The following is a 20,762-nucleotide window of genomic DNA, read 5'->3' on the forward strand; positions in this document are numbered from 1 at the left end:
TACGGGTGCTGAAAAGACCGACCGAGTTCCTCCAGCGTTTCGGTGTGCTTACTCCTTTATCTCGTCACTATCTGGAGCAGCTGAAAGATTCACAAACTTACTCGATTTCTATGTAAAAATGCAGAAATGCTGCACAATTCCAATTTTCTCAGTGAAAATTATTACCGCTAAATCATTGGAAAATGGCACATTAGGTAGTACAATCTAAACATGTAGTACAATCTAAACATTACTTTTCAAAGCAGTATGACAGACTGATGTCCTAGTATAGCACAAGCTGCCTGAACCAGTCTGTGGCACTTGGACCCTTGTGATTGTTGCTGCCTCTGTCTCTATTGTACTAAGGCATAATTCAAAGGATATACACCATTAAATCCTTCCCCCACAATTCCCTCATTCCCATTCTCCCCTCACCATCTTAATTTGGCACTCTAGCATTTCCATTGTCCAAATCCAACATGCCTTCTCCAAGACGATCCGAGGTGATCATGGAGAAAAGAGAAGGTAATGGGGAAGGGAGGGTTTAGTACTTTTTTTAGGAAGGAATATATAGGTTGGCACCACATCAAGGGCCAAAGGGCCTGTACTGTTCTCGAAGGTTCATTGGCCATTGTAAATCACCCCTCATGTCTCAGTGACTGGTAGAAGCTGGGATAGCTGAGAATATGCACGGAATTAAAAGAAAAGGATCAATGTAGGATGTGTAAATGAGTGTTTGATGGTTGACACAGATTGGGTGTTCCCACACTGCTTCTCTCCATAACTAGGTTAAAGTAAGACCCCATTTTGCAAGGAAATAACCTTTAAACTCTCAGCAAATTAGTAAATAATGAACTTATATTTTCACCTAATATTTGAGTATTTGTATTGAACTTTGCAGGACTAAGTAATTCCTGTGATGTTTGGAGATAATTCAAATAGCTGCAAAAAAAAAATCACTGGAGTTGGTTAAACATTTAATTGCAATGATAAAAATGGAGAAAATATCCAAATACCTGTAAATTTAGTTCATTCACAATTTTCCCCTCTGGGATACAGTACTGGTCTTCTGTTCCATTCATTTCAATTTCAGTGAGGTACAGCAACCACTTCCCATTACTGATTTCATATGGCCAATAAAAATTAATGTAAAGTATTCCTAAGTCACCCAAAGGCTCTCCATTATTATTCACCTGTTTAGAAGTATAGTACAGAAGTATTAGTATGACACGCCTAACATGTCAGCTACTGGGATAGAATATCAAGGTATTGTAGCCATTAAAACATTCTATTACATACTTCTTTTTGAAAACTGCTTTAAGTTATCTCATCTTTCCAGCTAAAGTAATATCCTGCACAGCAGTCATTCTCAACAGGGCCCACGGACTGAAATCATAAAATATTTGTAATTTTTTAAAATGTAATCGGTAGAAGAAACCAACTAAAGAACTGCTTCACATGGAAGGGGGCTGATAAACCTTGGGCCTAAGGGGGTTGAGAATGGCTGCTGTAAAAGGTTAAATATGGAAATACATAATTTCTCGAGTATAAAATTCTTCATTGTGAAAAGAAGAACACGAGAATCATAGATGCTGTCACCAAGGACAAGCTGGAAGGACTCGGCAGGTCAGGCAGCATCCATGGAGGGAAATGGGTCTGACCTGAAATGTGAACAGATCATTTCCCTCCACGGAAGATGCCTGACCTGTTGTGACTCTCTCGCTTTTCAATATTTGCTCAGTGATGCTGGATGTATTTTCCATTACTTACAAGTTGTAGCAATGTTAATACCACACATTATTAAATTTTGATGATTTTTATTATGAACAGCAAGTAATGGAATCTTTCCTATAGGTCAGTGGTTCTTAACCTTTTATTTCCACTCACATTCCATCTTAAGTAAATTCTTACGAACCACAGAGCACCTTTGACATAGGATGACACCTATGGCCATTTTATGACATAGGATGACACCTATGGCCATTTTATGCCATAGGTGCTCTGGATAGTAAGGGATTACTTAAGGTGGAATGTGAATGGAAAAAAAAGGTTGCAAATAACTGCCATGGGTGTTTTACAAGGTAGTTGATATTCTACATCACCTTTGTTGACCTCACCAAAGCCTTGGACACCGTGAGTAGGAAAGGGCTTTGGCAAATACTAGAGCGTCTCGGATGCCTCCCAAAGTTCCTCAACATGGTTATCCAACTGCACGAAAACCAACAAGGTCGGGTCAGATACAGCAATGAGCTCTCTGAACCCTTCTCCATTAACAATGGCGTGAAGCAAGGCTGTGTTCTCGCACCAACCCTCTTTTTAATCTTCTTCAGCATGATGCTGAAACAAGCCATGAAAGATCTCAACAATGAAGACGCTGTTTACATCCGGTACCGCACGGATGGCAGTCTCTTCAATCTGAGGCGCCTGCAAGCTCACACCAAGACACAAGAGCAACTTGTCCGTGAACTACTCTTTGCAGACGATGCCACTTTAGTTGCCCATTCAGAGCCAGCTCTTCAGCGCTTGACGTCCTGTTTTGCGGAAACTGCCAAAATGTTTGGCCTGGAAGTCAGCCTGAAGAAAACTGAGGTCCTCCATCAGCCAGCTCCCCACCATGACTACCAGCCCCCCCACATCTCCATCGGGCACACTGAACTCAAAATGGTCAACCAGTTTACCTATCTCGGCTGCACCATTTCATCGGATGCAAGGATCGACAACGAGATAGACAACAGTCTCGCCAAGGCAAATAGCGCCTTTGGAAGACTACATAAAAGAGTCTGGAAAAACAACCAACTGAAAAACCTCACAAAGATTAGCGCATACAGAGCCGTTGTCATACCCACACTCCTGTTCGGCTCCGAATCATGGGTCCTCTACCGGCATCACCTACGGCTCCTAGAACGCTTCCACCAGCGTTGTCTCCGCTCCATCCTCAACATTCATTGGAACGACTTCATCACCAACATCGAAGTACTCGAGATTGCAGAGGCCGACAGCATCGAATCAATGCTGCTGAAGATCCAACTGCGCTGGGTAGGTCACGTCTCCAGAATGGAGGACCATCGCCTTCCCAAGATCGTGTTATATGGCGAGCTCTCCACTGGCCACCGAGACAGAGGTGCACCAAAGAAGAGGTACAAAGACTGCCTAAAGAAATCTCTTGGTGCCTGCCACATTGACCACCGCCAGTGGGCTGATATCGCCTCAAACCGTGCATCTTGGCGCCTCACAGTTCAGCCGGCAGCAACCTCCTTTGAAGAAGATCGCAGAGCCCACCTCACTGACAAAAGACAAAGGAGGAAAAACCCAACACTCAACCCCAACCAACCAATTTTCCCTTGCAACCGCTGCAACCGTGTCTGCCTGTCCCGCATCGGACGTCAGCCACAAACGAGCCTGCAGCTGACGTGGACATTACCCCTCCATAAATCTTCGTCCGCGAAGCCAAGCCAAAGATTAACAGAACAATGTCATAATATTCTCTCACCAGAAAAGTAAACTCCACAGGACTTCCCACATCATCAAATGTCTTCATTCCACTTTCACCCATGACCGTACCACTGTAGTACGTCTGCATATTGTTTCGTTCCCTGATGTGAGAGAGGAAAAAAAATAGGAGTTTTATTGCACATCCCATGCTCCAGTGAGGGTTCAATTGACTCATTTAGTAACATAGATTTGATAACATAAGGACATGTTAAACTTGGCTCATAAATGGGTCCCATCTGTGCTTACTTTTTTGTTGGTTATGTGAAGTAATCCATGCTACAAGCCAACACAGGCTTTTCAACTCTACCTCCGTTACATTGACCACTACATTGGTACTGCCCTCATGCACCCATGATGTGGTCATCAATTTTACCATTTTGCTGCTAATATTCACTCCAACCTCAAATTCACTTGGTCCATCTCTGGCAACACTTTCCCCTTTCTCAATCTCTGTCGCCATCTTGAGCGCAAACTCTCTACAGATATTTTCTACAACACAACCAGCTCCCACAATCACCTTGATCACATCCCTTCACATGCTGTTCCCCACTCTGCTTTCCATAGGAGTGCTCCCTCCATAACTCCCTCATCCAAAACCCTTCCCACTAATTGTCCATATTGTACCTACCCCTGTGACTGCAGGAAATACTGCACTTACATCCACACCTCCTCACTCAGCACCATTCAGGGCTTCAAACATTCATCAAAGTGTAGCAATACTTCACTTGTGAGTCTGCATGGGTCATCTACTGCATCCAGGTAGTTTTGGTGAACACCTTTGCTCTGTCTGATGCAATAATGCGGACCTCCCAATGGCCAACCATTTCAATTCCACACCCCATTCCCAAACCAACACATCTGTCCTTGGCCTCACGCACCACAAAATTGAGGCCACCATCAATCGGAGGAACAACACAATCTGAGCACTCTCCAACCAGATGGCATTAACATCAACTTCTCCAGTTTCTGTTAGGCCCCTCCTCTGATTCTCTTTCTTTGACTATCTCTCCATCTCCTTTCTAGCTCCCTGCCTCCTTCCTTCTCCATTCAGTAAACTACTCCCTCCCCCTATCACTTTTAAACATTTTTCTCTTCTGCCCTCCCACCCATATCCACTTGTGACCATTTGCCTATTGGCCTGTGCTCCTACCCCTGTCCCTTCTTCCCTCCTTCCCTTATCATTTATTCAGGTACCTGTTTGCTTTCTGTTCATCACTTGGTTCCCCGTTATTTCCTAGGGATGCTGAGTTTCTCCACATTTGTGCATTGCACTAAAAATCATTGCACTAAGAATCTGCAGGGCTTCTTGCTTAACTTAAATAACAACAAACTGGCTTGATTAATAGGGGAATAAAAAGTCACTGGATCTGCCACATAAAAACTATGAGTATTGCCATTTCAATCAGTAGATTCATGGTATTTTACATTTATCTGCTTTTATATATAAAATTCAAAGTTTGGAAATATGAACAGCTTGTTTATCTTATGCACCAAGAATCTAGCTCAACAGCAATTGATAGATGGCTAATTATGTAAAAGGCTCCAAGTAGTGGGAAAACAATACTTCGTTCAAAAATTCTAATCTCTCATCAGATTTGTAGCATCGAAGAAAATGAAGACATGCTTAACAGATCAAGTAGAACCTTACCCAACTAGGTGAATTGGTAATTGAATTTCCATGGATATTGATGCCATGACTAAGTGTAAATCATCTTGCACACTTTCCCTGTTGATAACATAATAAATTAATGCTTGAATATATTAAACAAAAAGGTACCATTCTTAATTTCATGGCCACACCAGGTAACATGGATTGGGACATGATTTTGTTTCTAAGCAATTGGCCAAAATTATCTTTCTAACTACATTTTCATAAAGAATCATGGTGGCACTCAGCTGGATCTTTCCCAAACAGTATTGAAGAAATCTAGATGAAGATTAGAAGGGGAAGTATAGGATGCCATAGGTGCTTTGTGGTTAATAAGGGATTACTTAAGGTGGTATGTGAGTGGGGAAAAAAGTTGAGAACCATAAATTTAGGATATCCAATGCAAACAAAAAAGAAAGCAGATGCTGGAAAACTGGGACAACACACAAAATGCTGGAGGAATTCATTGGGTCAGGTCCCATCCATGGAAAGCAGTAGATCAGTGGTTCTCAACATTTTTATTTTTATTCACAATACCACTTTAAGTAATCCCTTCACCATAGGTGCTATATGATTAATAAGGAATTGCTTAAGGTGGTATGTGGGTGGAAAGAAAAAGTTTGAAAACCACTGTTTTAATCGTACCTAAATGACTCGTTACATGCACAGTTTCATAACTCCAAAGGAAATAGGCCAGTGACAATTTTTCTCAAGCAAAATATTTCAGTAATATTTGGGTCTACAGTAGTGATTCTAAACCTTCCCTTCCCACTCACATACCACCTTAAGCAATCCCTTACTCATCACAGAGCACCGATGGCGTAGGGATCACTTAACATGGTATGAGTGGAAAGAAAATGGTTGAGAAGAGAACCACTGCAATAGATAATCAAGTGTCCACTGCCTTCTATGGATGCTGTCTGACCTGCTGAGTTCCAGCATGTCCATATTTTCTATGCATTTTAAAGTTATACCTTTCCCACTATGTTTCACTATCATGGATTATTCTTCCATTATGTCTAATCACTGGGCCACATGACTTTAGGAGCAGAAATTGTCATTGCTATTGTAATTTTAGTCCAAAGGTCTGCCAGTCAGTGAAGATTACTCCGAGACGGATTGATTGGGGTTTTCACAGATGCTACCAGGCAATTAAGTTCTCCCATGCAACACATTCCCACATTGTCCATGACAACTCCTTGTTCGATTTAGGATTGCCCTTATTATCCATGGCAAGTTGAAGCTCACTTTCTCAGTTATTAGCTGAGGTGTTTATAAAAATATTTTCAACCAGAACTCTCTAATGTGGTGGATTACAAGGTTCCAAAGGGGACTCAGGAGATTGTGGGTAGGATTAGATAACCATGATTCTCTATGAAAGGTAAAGTTGGAGATGTTGTTCCCTGTAGAATGGGAATGGGAAAGGGAGGTGGTGGTGGAGAACTGAGTTGAATTTAAGATTCTGGAGACCACTTTCATTACCAAGTGGTGTGGTGTTGGGTACTGATGATGGTTTGAGGCCCAGATAGGAGTAGGACATTCCGTGTCCTTTGGAAGAGAAACAGAATTAATGTTTCATGCTGAAGATCCTTTATCAGAATGGGGAAGGAGAGAAAAAGAAACTTGTTAAACTGCAGGAAGGATGGAGGGAGGTTGGATGTCTCTGATCAGGTCAAATAAAGGTGACCATGGAAACAAAGTTATCTGGTGACTAATTGAAAGGAAATAGAACATGGAGATAAAGGAACAGTTATTCAAGGTGTGAGCACAAGTTCAACCAGGTGAATGAGTCCATGGGTAGATGAGAAATGAAAAAATAGTGAAGATTTCATAGACCATCTTAAAGTGGGATGGAAGTGTAAAAGGATTGCCTATTCATGGTCAAGATGAGCTCTTAGAATTAGGGAATTGGAAGTAGTCAAAGTGGTGAAGGACATCAGTGGTATCACAGATACAAGTGCAAAGGGTCTGAACCAGAGGAGAAAGGATCAAGTCAAGGCAGGAAGAAGTAAGTTCTGCAGGGCCATAGCAGCTGAAGCAATGCATCTTTCAGGGCAATCCAGCTTGTGAGTTGGGTGGGAGATAGAAGTGGGCTATGCTGAAATGGGAAATTGTAGAGGGAAAATTTCCAATGAAATGTAGTCTATGGCTATATGGGAGTCCATGGCCATATGGTCAATGGTGGAATTGTGAACCAAAGGAAGGTATAAAGAGGTGTCTGAGAGCAGTTGTCTTGCATCCATGAAATAGAGGGTGGTTCAGTGCTGACACCAGAGTTAGCTCTTACCAAATGGACTGTTATAATTTTAGAAGGCAATGAGTTAGAGCGTCTGACTTATTGGTCTCTGGCTTCCTGTACTGATACAATGAGGCCCAAAAGCAAGTTTGAGTAAAGCATGACATCTCCTAACTGAACACATTGCAGCCTTCTGGAATCAATATTGAATTCTACATTTCAGGCAACATGATTTCAGTGATCAGTCACCCCTCTTTGATATTGTCTGAGCTTGTTTCATTCTCTTTTTCCTTTTTTATCTCTTGAATTTGCGAGCAAACCCAGACTGCCCTGCTGGACACGTCTTTCTACTCTGCGTCACACAACTCCCCACAGCTGAATAAGTCAATTCTCCTTCCCAGTTCTGACAAAGGGTCTTCAACATAATTTTCTGCTTCTCTTCCCAGATATATGGCCAGTCCTGCTGAGTTCTTCCCACCACTTTCTTCCTTTATTTTGGATTTCCAGGATTTGCTGGATGGTTTGATTTTCTGAAATTTCAGTGCCAGGAGGACCAGAGCTATAACCGAAGTATGGCGAACAGAGGTCTTTGCAACCCATCTGGTGTCAGGCAAAATTCTAGAGTTCCTTACAGTCCATTCAGACAGATCGCAAAACTTCAAGAATAGAAACAAGCAGGCCTCACTAATTATGTCCACATACCCGAAGAGAGAGAGAAAAAAATCCATGCACAAGATTTACTGTTTTGGTGATCATAAAATCCTTTAATTGCAAAGGATCAATCATAGATCTTCCCAATTTATATCAGCACAAAATTTGAAACCCTCTTATTTAGACCAAGAAATAGAGTTTTGTTTTCTCTCCAGAATTAAATCTTTTTATTTCAGTTGGTGGATCTGTTGTATTCTCTCTGAACAGGGATTTAATTTTTTTAATATATAGTTGTTGCAAGGTCTGTCAGTAGGTCAAGGTCTTTGGGTCTTTATTCTTTGGAGCGTAGAAGGTTGAGAGGGGATTTGATAGAAGTATTTAAGATTATGAAAGGGATAGACAGAATGGATGTGGATAGACTATTTCCGTTAAGAGGAGGAAAGATTAAAACAAGAGGACATGAGTTAAGAATTAAGGGGCAGAGGTTTAGAGGTAACATGAGGGGGAACTTCTTTACTCAGAGAGTGGTAGCTGTGTGGAATCATCTTCCGGGAGAAATAGTGGCGGCGGAGTCAATTGTATTATTTAAGAAAAGGTTGGACAGGTCTATGGATGAGAAGAAGATGGAGGGTTATGGGCATTGTGCAGGGAGGTGGGACTAGAAAGGGGTGTTTGGTTCGGTGCGGACTAGAAGGGCCTAATGGCCTGTTTCCGTGCTGTAATTGTTATGTTATGATAACACTGAGTGACAAAATCAATTCAAAATTGCTGCAGCAACAGTTCAAGATTCTTTCAGCATCCGTACCATAATGGATTGGTTTCAAAAGTTTACTTTATTTTAAAAATTAACGATGAAAGGAATAATAATGAAGAAACATGTTGTACACATGAACAATGGACAAATGCTTACGTTGCAAGTTGGAGCCCCACTTCGATTTCTCTCACTTGGAGATGTATTTCTTTCATTTCCAAGATTATATTGACTTCAGCCTACAAAAACAAAAGTACCATCCACTAGCTTTCTTTGATATTTCTCATTTTTTCCTCTTTAAATATTTTTGACCCTCTGTCCCTTATACATTTCCGAATAAAGTTTACATTTTATGCATCTTCTCTCTAACATTATCTTTTATTCAGCATTAAAAGCAAACATCAACAATATAAACAACAGCTTGTCTGGCATTTTCACACATGCACCTGTCATATATGTAAGTCTTAGAAAAAAAAAGAGGTTTACAAGTATATCCAGAATGCCATGATGCTATTAAAGCTGATTGAGTTAGGGGCAAACCCACTTTAAAAAACAGATTAATGCAGTGGTTCTCAACATTTTTCTTTCCACTCACTTACCACTTTAAATATTCCCTATACCATAAATGCTCTGTGATTAGTAAGGGGTTGCTTAAGGTGTTATGTGGGTGGAAAGAAAAAGTTTGAAAACCATTGTTTTAATCATACTTAATTGACTCGTTATGTGCATGGTTTCATAACTCCACAGGAAGTGGGCCAATGACAATTTTTCTCAAGCAAAATATTTCAGCGACAATTGGGTCTAGAGCAGTGATTCTCAACCTTCCTTTCCCACTCATGGACCACTTTAAACCATCCCTTACTAATCTCAGAGCACCGATGGCATAGCGATTACTTAAAATGGTCTGTGAGTGGAATGAAAAAAGTTGAGAACCACTGGATTAAAGTGTTTATCACTTTTTAAGAAATTATTTAATCATTTTTAATATTCTGTATTTGTTTTTGAATATCTGAGACATTTAAAAAAATCATTAACCATCATTTACAGCATCTACAGTTGACAAATCTGAGGATGGAGTATTTCCAGCTGTCATTCTGATCAGAGCAGTGGTAGTGGGTGCCCTTGGGAATCTGGTACCGGGGCAGAGACACCAATGCTTCTGCTTTTTAGATAATTTTCTGTATCTTGGCTACCCCATGAGACATCCATTTTTCCCCATTAAATCAATAGACACCATGAGTGTTGAGTCGGGATATCTCTTGGATGACCACATCTTCTTAAAAAGGAGATGATATCACCAATAGCTTATTTACTTTGGAAAGGTGCATGCATGTTGCCACTGGAAATTCAAGACACCCTTAGCATCCTATCACCCCCACCCCACAAGTTGTTTATCTAAGATCATTTGTGCCTCTTCTCAGTCCTCGAGGCCCAGCTAAACCAGGCCTGTGTTCCAAAATATGTGTCAAGGTTTTTTTTACATCAGGCATGAGCACAATAGACAAACCTGGGTAGTAGGATTCACCCATGAGTTTCAGACACCAAACTGGGCTTAGGTGGTAGGAACAAGCCTGGGACAGGATAGTGGAGACCGATGTTATCGGGGGGACTAACTGACTTGTGGTGCTCACCTTGGACTAGACAAGTCTCTCACTGACAGTAAATGGATTTTAAAGCATTTTTTCAAAGAGTTGTTAGAGGAAAAAAGGGCTGTGAGTTTATTTGAACTACCATCCTTGGCCTCTTTCCTATATTTTACTGTTGTTTGATAAAGGCATGTATATTGTAACTCAAAGGATTCTCAGATAAAGCTGATGCTTTAAAGAACAGCAGTTTAGGAAATGTGTCCAGTTTCCTGACATAGGGGAGTGGGACATTTGCCTTTGAGATTACAGCTAGAATTAATATTTCATGCATTCTTTCTGAATGTCTAAGTGTTTATATTTTGAGCTTAATAATCAGATTTCCAGAATGGGTGGATCCTGTTCCATATTTTTTTGTTAATTTTTCACTTATTTATCATTTCATATGGAGTTCAGAGTTAATACAAGCAGTTTGGCGCATGGAACCTGTGCCTATCCAGGGCTCTTCTAATATACACTGGGGCTTGTTGTTAATGGCAGAAGTTTGGTCCCACTCAGAACAGGCTCCATCCACACACTATCTTCTATTGTTGAAATATAAAGTTAGCAACCCTTTTCTCCTTCAAAAAATGAACCCTCCATATCTGATGGGCAAGTACAGATGGGGGATGGATCAACAACACCTAGCTCTACGTTTAGAATGTTGGCTGGAATTCATGTCTGAATCAATTTTACACAGAGGCTAACTTTTTTATTTTGATCTTAATATTGCAATAATAGTTACTTAGGTAAAACTCTTTTGCTTCTCTAAAGTTTTGATGATATTCTTTACCAGTATTGTAAATCATTTAGTTTTATAAGCTGTGGTAACTCGTGGTTTGCTAACAGCCAAGATAAAGTGTACTTTCACCATCTAGTGGTTTAGAGAAATCAATGCATAGAAAAGTGAATCAAGACAGTCCAAATTGAACTGATAGAACTTTAGACTGAGGAGATGATCAACATCTTTTATATTGCCCTAGTTTTCTCCTCAGATTTTACAAAGACATCTACTGTATGTTTTTTGTCATATCTCTCTATTGTCTCATGTTCATATCAGAACTAATACTTAACCAATTTCTATTTAAATCATGTGTGTGTGTGTGTGTGTGTGTATATCTCCAACCACCATCCTGTTAATGAGTATTTAATAGAAAAAATTTTAGAAGTTATGACTTTCTGACAGAGATGAGGATGTAACCAACTGTGCGAAAGCTTACACCACACCTAATTTACTGAGGAAAGATACAATCGGAAGATCAGAAACAGCACAAGCATGGATCATATGGCCCCTTTGAGCCCAATTTGCTGATTACGAAAATAGTGCCTGGTCACTTGTTCAAGTTATATTCCATCTGCCATTTCTTGTCCCACCTTCTCAGCTTATCGAGATCTTGTAATCTTAGGTAGCCTTTTCCCCTGTACACCACCCCACCAATTTCGATGTCCATGTTGCCTCTTCATTAAGTTAAACAAGAAAGTGTGCAGATGCTGTGATTGTAGTTTACACAAAAGAGGTGGAGAAACTCAGAAAGTCATGCAGCTTTCTTTATGGAGCAATAGGTCAGTTATGGAGGTTGGTCAGGCAAAATAAGCACGTGCTTAGGGCACCAAGGGAAGGGGGGACCACAGTGTTTTTTTTCCAGTACTGGATTTACTAGGGCACCACAATTTGCATTTTTTTCCTATTGCTCTAGTTATAAGTAAATAATTTGCTTACTGCTATTTAATGTTAAATAATTTAGGGTTAAATAAAATTTTAGAAAAACAGGTTATATTTAATATAGTTGTGGGGTCCAGCCTGGAAGAAAATTGAATTTTTAATTTATTATTTCACATTCAGCACTTATGGAGTCTTAATGTCTTGTCAGTTAGACAATGGAAGGGTCAAGGGAGAACCATTGTTGGGCTGTGCTTAGGGCATCAGTTGGCCTTAATCCTGCCCTAATGTTGGTGGGAGGGCACAAGAGAAAAAGGAGCTCCCACCCATAGTGACTCTGTGCCTGTGCTCCTCCCCCTGCCCCTCTCCCCCACCATTTTATTCAGGTGTCTACCTGCTTTTTGCGCACACCTGACGAAAGGCTCAGGCCCGAAACATTGGTTATGTATCCTTATCTCCTCTTCGAGACTTGTTTTTCCCATCTATCTATGTTAACGTTCTGATGTAGGAAAATAGCCATTGAGTGCAACTTTATTCTGGTGGGAAACAAACAAAGCTGCAGATGCAGGAATCTGAAACAAAAACAGAAATGCTGAAAGAACTCAGCCATTCAAAAAAGATATGTGAAATGAAATCGGTCAACATCTTGAGTCAGTGATCCTTCCTCAGTACCTTCTGACGAAGGGGCTCAGACGCAAAACATAGACTGGTTTCTCTTTACACAGATATTGCTTGATTGGCTGTTTATTTTTGAGTATACTCCTTGAGTATTTCTATTTCTGATTGTTCCTTTGGAACTTCCAGAGCTTTAATGCAAGTTTGTGACACAGAAGCCTTTCTCATTAATTTTATGGAACTTTTGTGAATATTAAAGCATCACCAATGGACTCCATACAATATGTCAACAGCAAAAGGGTAGTGAAAGGGCACACCTGTTTTATCTGCTTCTACACGGTTCCAGTGACCAGATTCAATCCATATCTTGGATTCTGTCAGTATGGACACTCTCCCTGTGGAGTATGTGATTTCCCTGGATGCTTGGTTTACACCCCATATGCCTGGCATATGCTAGTTAATAGTTTAATTGGCTAGTGTGTTTCCAATGGTATAGGTTGATAGTAGGAAGAGTGGGAGGGAGTATGGGTGTGGGGTGGGGCAGTCTATATGTGTGCAACAGACCAGTGCATTTGGATGCTTGGTGGTCAATGGAGACACAATGGGCCAAAGGGTCCATTCTCTGCTGCAGAATGGGAGGCATAAAGGTGAAGAACGGGAGGCATAAAGGTGAAGAACGGGAGGCATAAAGGTGAAGAATGGGAGGCATAAAGGTGAAGAACGGGAGGCATAAAGGCATAAAGGTGAAGAACGGGAGGCATAAAGGCATAAAGGTGAAGAACGGGAGGCATAAAGGCATAAAGGTGAAGAACGGGAGGCATAAAGGCATAAAGGTGAAGAACGGGAGGCATAAAGGCATAAAGGTGAAGAACGGGAGGCATAAAGGCATAAAGGTGAAGAATATACCTGCTGTTTCTTTTTAAAAGGGTTTCCAAAATCACAAATCAAAGTGAAGTCGCTCTCTGGATCACAGCGCACTTTATCCTGAAAGAGAAAGGTTATAGTTACTTACAGCAATTCAGAATAAAGCTGACCTATTGTGAACGTACAGATCTATCACCAATGTATATAGTGTATATAGTTACAGTATCTAGACTGTGCTTACAGCGATTGGCTGAGAGCTAAGCCACGCCTACTTCCTGGGCCTTAAAGGGTTGTGTCCCTAGCCAGGTCGGATCATTCCGGACTGGTCGGTCACCTGTGAAGAGCTCCTGTCTTTTGCTAATAAAAGCCTTGGTTTGGATCAACAAGTCTTTGGTTCTTTTGACGAGCTCTTCACCTATCCTGCAGAATATCTCCATTTCAGCTGTCTAGTCCCTGGCTCTTTGCATAAGATATCATTTCGCATTTGAATCTTGATGGTGAGGGTGCAAAAGGAGAGAACTTCAGTGGGAGTTTAGGGTTTCACATTCCAAATGGAATATGAATTTAGAAAATTGGTTGGTGCTTCTAAGAGTTCATTAGATCTTTTGTGCTGAACCAGCAGATTCTATTTGTGAACTTGTGACTGGGAGATCCAGGAGTGCATGAGGCCAGTGGCACTGTGTGCTCTTGTACTTCCTAGACATATATTTTGTATGTGTTTCCCTTATTTTTCAATATATATATACTTTTTTAATAATTCTTTCTGTGGGCTAGGAATGTTTGAAGGATCATGAGGGAACTGGCTCAGAGTACAAGTGGACAATGTATCCAGGATCTGAAGGGGTTTTTGGCTGACAGACTGGAAAAGGAATTCATGGGACGGTAACATCAGTAGTGGTAGAAAGGGCTATTAATTAGGGAACAGGCTCAATAGTTGAAGGGGTGGGCCTTTGCTTGAACATGGGGTTGGAGTCGGGTTGGCCTGGCAGATTGGATGGGTTTAGGGATTTTTCAGTTATTTCAGGTTGAGAAGGAGACTGGAGATGCTGCAAAGGGCTTGAAGAACAGCCAGTTAAGAATTTAGAGTTGGGCTCCCAGTGCCAAACTATTATGGGCTCTGTTTATGTTACAAAGAAGCAGGCTTTATAGGTACAGAGGAGCATCATTTCCACATCAATAGTCTCCAGATCCTGAACAACTTTAAAGATCTTGTATGAAGTCTGCAATTCACAATTGCATTTAATTTACTGGAGTTTGGAATTTATCTAGAATTGTTGCTCAGTATTGCAATATTTAAGTCCTTCTGGTTTTAGTTATATTCACTTGTGTTTGTTCCAGTCTAATTATGGCATAAGCAAATAGCTCATAATATACAAGTGAACAATGACCAAGGTCAGATGATTCAATAGTGATCTCTTTGGTTAGAATTGCACTGGGTTAATAAAGGCAACAATTTACCACCAACTATAAACATAGATGTTGGATTGTACAGATATTCTTTGGACACTTTTTTTTATTTTATCCTCTATATCTAAACCACTCCTATTAAGTGTGCTTCTGAGAAACAGTTCTGAAGCTTCGATAACAATGTCCTGCAACCACTGATCATGACAAAAGAAAGGGGCCATTTGGCCCATTAGGCCTTTGATGGTACTCAGGGCAGTCCCATTCTTCCATTTTAACCTCTTCACTCTCTTACATGCCCAGAAACTCCTCCCCAAATCTCCTCCTACCCAGTCCCATTCTTCCATTTTAACCTCTTCACTCTCTTACATGCCCAGAAAGTCCTCCCCAAATCTCCTCCTACCCAATCTACAACAAAGGCACCTTCTTACCGAACGAAAACCAGAGTAGGACAATGAATCTGGTAGAGTAATGTTCAGCCTGGCCTGGTGTGCATCCTCACCATTGGTAGAATCTGTTGGGTTATTGGTAACATTTACTTGCAACACAAGTTTAAATTGCAAGTTGCTTTGCGGATGGTACTCCAAGATTTGCTTGCCATTCTTTCTGGTATTGAAACATCAAGATAAAGAATTATTTCCAACTTTGATCCCAAGAGCATTTCAGATAACAACAATGTTGCGTAAACTATATAATTCTCATTCTCCTTATAACATTTTAATGATCATATTTGATGGCATTTAAGACCCACCTTTTTCCCAAAAGAATGGCTCAAAGATATCCCCTGGCTTTTATAAGCAAAGTTGAAATTAGGGTGATAATGGTGAGTAAGGCCAACCTCGTGTGGCTCGCGAGCATCACTGCCATCTATCTGGTGGCGGGATCAGTGCGGGGGCTGGTGGCAGGCTGTCGGGGGGGGGTGGGGGGGAGAGTGGGAGCAGGACAATTGATGGCAGCGATGCTAGTGAGCCATGCAGCAACGATGATTACCGTCGGCATTACTCACTGTTAAATACTTACCCATCAAATATGGTAATTAATGCCATTTTAATTATTTTTTTCTCATCATCTAGGCACCCTGCTGCCTATCCTGAGGAAGAAAAATTGGGGGGAAAAAACTAGATATTGTGATACAATTTATTTGATACAAGAACAAGAAAAGGACTTCTGTTTTTCTATTGAGGCTTTTTTTTAAAATTTATTTCTTCTTTTCGTTTCCAAAATTTTCAGCAATTGTAGCATCTTAGTTGAAGTTGTAAATCCTGCATTACCCTTTCTGTATCTCAGCAGAGGAGGTACATTTACTTTTGGGAAGACGCTTCCACAACCTCACTTGCAAGAAGAATTGTTTTCCAGACTGTCACAATCTCAATAATGTTCAAAGCATTCCCAGATTTTTTTTTTTGTTACAGGTTTCTGTAGGTTGTAATTTATCACCTAATCAGTAAAATCAGGAGATCTTTATGTTTTAAGTTCCCCCACCCCCCAAATGTAATAATTCCATGGTCTGGGCAGAACAGTTAGCAAAATGCTGTTATAGCGCCAATGGCTGGTGTTCGAATCTGGCATTGTTTTTAAGAGTTTGTACATTCTTCCCGTGTCTGTGAGGGTTTCCTCCGGGTGCTCCACTTTCTTCCACCCTTCAAAATGTAGTGGGTTGAGGTTTAGACTAGCAGGGGAGTAGCTACGTCATGTACCCTAGACCGGCGGAGCCCTAGACCGGCAGAGCGGTCCTCTTCTAGGGGGCCATCCTCTGCGACCGAGCACTGAGCTTTCTATTCCTGTAAATGTGTCTCATTTAATTGGGAAAGATGATTTTACTTGTAAAGATATTTCATGATCCATGTCAAACTAAATTTGGTGAAATTGTGTTTGGAAAATATTGAAACTTTAATTTTTTGGCTATAACTGAATATGTCCTTTGTTAACCTTTGCTCTAATGTTTAGTTTTGCTGTGTGTGTATAAATCATCTCAGCAATCTATAATTTGTCTCAAGGCTATATTTACCAGCATTAAATCATCCAATTTTCAGACACTTCTTCTTTATAAAACTGTTGATTGAATATAAATGAAAATTGAAGTACTAAATCCTCAAATTAATTTGTACAATTGGAAATAAATAAATAAATAGATAAATAGAAATGTACTGGGTTGTAGGTCAGTTGGGTATAATTGGGTGGCATGGGCTCAAGGGCTTAAGTGGCCTGTAACCAAGCTATATGTCCAAGAATTTAAATTTTCCTTGGCGTTGGAAGTCCAGGCACTAAATTTTTAATATAATTCATAATTTCCCAATATTTTCAAGCTACCAATTAATAAAGTATGCAATCACACGAGCCAATAAAACAACTGTTTTTTTTTGTTAAATTTTAACATTCTGTTCCCAACCAATTTACTCCAGAAGCAGAAAGGAGCTGAGGATCAAATGCAATTTGATCAGATGGTGAAAAACATTATAATCTGCTCTCTTGCACAAATGCCTAAACTAACTGCGTTCCCATTAGATTGAGATATACAATGAAGGAAGTAGAAGAAATGTCACTGAACACAGGAAACCAAGTACAGTAAAATCCCTGGTATTCGGCACCTATGGGGATTGGTATAAGTGAATTTTTTGGTTGTTGGAGATTGTGTGTTGCATGATTGCTGAATTAATGGCAAGATGCGCCAATTTTAAACTTCCATATTTTTTACCTATTTATTTTCCGTGATTTTTTTTTTTGCTGGTTGCTTGAAGCTGCCAGTTGCTTGAATTCCAAATAACAGGGGTTTTACTGTAATACCTTGCTTCTCTATTTATGATCAGCCATTTGGATGATGCATAAACACAATGGACCATCCTAGATAGCGTGCTCTGTTAACTTGGGCAACAGTAAATTACCATATGAATTCATAATCAATATCCAAGCAGTATTAAGTTTCCCAATATTTTATCTTGCAATCTGTTCAGAGAAAACACCATATCATTTTGAAAAAAAAAATGAAAATGTCCTTTCAGAAGAACGTTACCAAACTAAACGACAAGGTGGCCCCAATGTGTGGACAAACTGTAGGCTTACAGAAACTTAAAAATGATAAGAAGAGACAGGAATTTCAGGCAAAAAAATAAAAATGGAACTTGGGGCGAGCAGTGAAATGACTAAGATGCGCAAGAAACTGGAATTACCAGAGCTGAACAAACAAAGGGAGCAAGAGGCAACGAAGGAATCTAAACAAGAACTTATGAGGTAAAGCTTTGGCGAGGATCTTCTGTGCCTGAATGAAGAGAGTTTTCCAATTACCTCCTGATAGGTTCAAAAACATCATTTCTCTTGAGCCTGCCATACTGGTATGTCATATGGAGATTGCTTTTACAGATGCGATCCTCCCCACATTCTTTCTGAATATGTATCTGCAAAAAAAATCTTTTTTTTAATAATGAAATGAATGTAAAGCAAAACACAATCCCTAAAATATACACAAATGTTTCAATGAAATTCTTTTTTTATGAGTATTGTATCTAATTTATAATTTATAATTTATAATCTAATTTGGGGCTGATGATTAGATAGATGGGGAGTGAGGGCAAGGGCCTGCCACTGGCAGTCTGACAGGAAGATGTCATTGGTTGGGTGCATGGTACCTGTGATCAACACCAGAAGGCAAGGGGGTGCTTATATTGGGATCTCAGCATCTGGATGAATGGCTTCAGGAAGATCGGCAGCTACATTTAAACCAGATTGGGTAAGCAATAAAGTTGCACTTTGGAACAATGGGACCTAATTTAGCCAGGCAAAGCATTTTCCCACTCCTGTCTCATTCAATGCAAGCACAGTTCATTCCAAGAAGTGAGCCACCATCCAAAGTGAATTCCACAAGCAGCTCTTCAATTTCCAGTACCTTATCTAAAGCACAAGAGGCAACAACATTGGGGCCTTTGCATCTGTCAATAAACTTTTACTTTCAGTTGGATCATTCTTCAATGTAAAGACTTTTTTTTAATGACTATAAAGCCATTTGTGGTGCTTCTATGATCACCCCGCTAGGTGCGGCTTTTCTAAAATTGTCATCGTAATAGACACTACTAAAAATTAGTGGATTTTTTAATGTTTAAGTCCCTTCCGTGGACCCTAAAGCGAATTGCTTGAAAAATCCACATCATTTGATAACGGCCTCTTGTCTAATTTCCAGACTCTCACAAGCAGCATTTAGCAAAGTGTGCAAAAAAATGTGAAAATCTGCAGACATCGTGACTGAAGTAAAAACACAATGTTGGAGAAACTCAACAGGTCAAACTGTATTTTATATAACAAAGTTAAAGGAACATTACCAACATTTTGGTATTGAGCTCTTCATCGAGGTTTTGTTTGTTGGTTTTGTATATATCTTTGCTATATAAAGTATTTCTTGCTGAGTTTCTCCAGCATGGTCTTTTTTTTACTTCAGTCACGGTGTGTTTTACACTCTTTGCTAAATGCTGCTTGTTGTGGAATCATTAGGTGGATAAATCTCCAGATTAATCTTCAAATTACCTCTTTTTTGGTGACGTACCGGTGACGTTCATTCAAAATGGGATAATTGTTCATATCGACCATTCCTTCAACTGATTTGCTTTTATTGTTAATTTTATAACTCAAAGTGATCGAAATGGGTTGAAGTTTATCCTGCACATGGTCCTGGAAAGCACACAAAAGATCATTTCAGTGTGAATTAATATCAGAAACTCACCATCCATGCATAGGCAAAATTCTATTAGTGACCAATCCTCAGAATTCAAGCTGGTTTACTCTCTAAGCTCAAGTGATCTGAATCTAATAGAACTGGCCTCACCAAAAAAGGGAAGGAATTCAGAAAATCAGCCAGGATTTTGATAACCCAAAATACATTAAGATATGGAAATACATAATCATCAAAAATGTAGCGGTGGCTGTAAGATTTATCACTTAAATTTCTATGGTGATTAATAGCAAAATGCAATCAAATGCAACAGACAAAGTGAAGAGGAAGTGATACCAAAGAAAATTTGAAGAATATACAAAGAGGAATAAAACAGACAAACAATAAGACTGGAGAAGAAAAGAAAGATTAAGAAATATGCTGAATATTGGTGAAATAAATAATTAAATGCAAAGAATAATAGAGAAGAATTTAAATAATTGCACAATACACAAAAGTGCTGGAGAAACTCAGCAGGTCAACATTTCAGGGCTGAGCCCATCATCAAGGTATATAAATAATCCCTTTGCTTCCTATAGATGCTGTGTGACCTGCTGAGTTTCTCCAGCATTTGTGTGTATTGCCCTACAATCGCAGCATTTACAGACTTTCCTATTTATAGCTGAATTTAAATAATTGCTTGGTGGTGTACATTATCAACAACATTTATTTATTTTCTACTTTTGTAAAAGTTCTTTACTAACTCATCAAGGATCAGGGAGAACTAAGAATCAGAAGCTTGGAAGGGGAAGCAATGGCAGAGAGACTGAAAAACCATGGAGTGTTTTAGCGAGGTTCTGGCCTCTGGGAACAGGAGAGCTAAAGATGATAGGATATGGAATCTGAGACAGGGTAAATAATTGAGAAGATACATTAGCACGTGCACGCAATGTGTTTGCAACATATCACACATTGCAGTGTTGAAAAGTAGTGGGCGTGTGTGTGTGCGCGCGCACCCTTCTCCATTTCGTTCAAAAGCCCTGGTTAATACTCATTCTCATCGACCTACCATAATGTTTATTTCCCTCTCTCAATCACCACCAATTTCTAATTGATTCCTTCCAGGAAAGAACCTGATACCTTTTCGCAACATTACATTTCCTATCTTATTATCTGATTATATTTCAAATCTAGTTACGTTTCA

The 20,762-nt window shown here is 39.9% G+C and overlaps 1 protein-coding gene across 2 annotated transcripts in view; it reads right to left on the reverse strand.

Annotated features, from left to right (window-relative positions):
* itga3b (integrin, alpha 3b) overlaps positions 1-20,762 on the reverse strand; it is a 125,331-nt gene that overhangs the window by 11,218 nt on the left and 93,351 nt on the right. For both annotated transcript variants that reach the window (XM_069904667.1, XM_069904666.1), the window contains exons 13-20: positions 19,435-19,578; positions 18,205-18,314; positions 15,354-15,528; positions 13,561-13,638; positions 8,917-8,996; positions 5,120-5,197; positions 3,470-3,572; positions 996-1,172 (exon numbers count right to left, since the gene is read on the reverse strand). In XM_069904667.1, the coding sequence (XP_069760768.1) occupies positions 996-1,172; positions 3,470-3,572; positions 5,120-5,197; positions 8,917-8,996; positions 13,561-13,638; positions 15,354-15,528; positions 18,205-18,314; positions 19,435-19,578 (945 nt within the window). The remainder of the gene's footprint in view (positions 1-995; positions 1,173-3,469; positions 3,573-5,119; positions 5,198-8,916; positions 8,997-13,560; positions 13,639-15,353; positions 15,529-18,204; positions 18,315-19,434; positions 19,579-20,762) is intronic.

Source organism: Narcine bancroftii, chromosome 12, assembly GCF_036971445.1.
Source record: "Narcine bancroftii isolate sNarBan1 chromosome 12, sNarBan1.hap1, whole genome shotgun sequence".
Lineage (NCBI taxonomy): Eukaryota > Metazoa > Chordata > Chondrichthyes > Torpediniformes > Narcinidae > Narcine > Narcine bancroftii.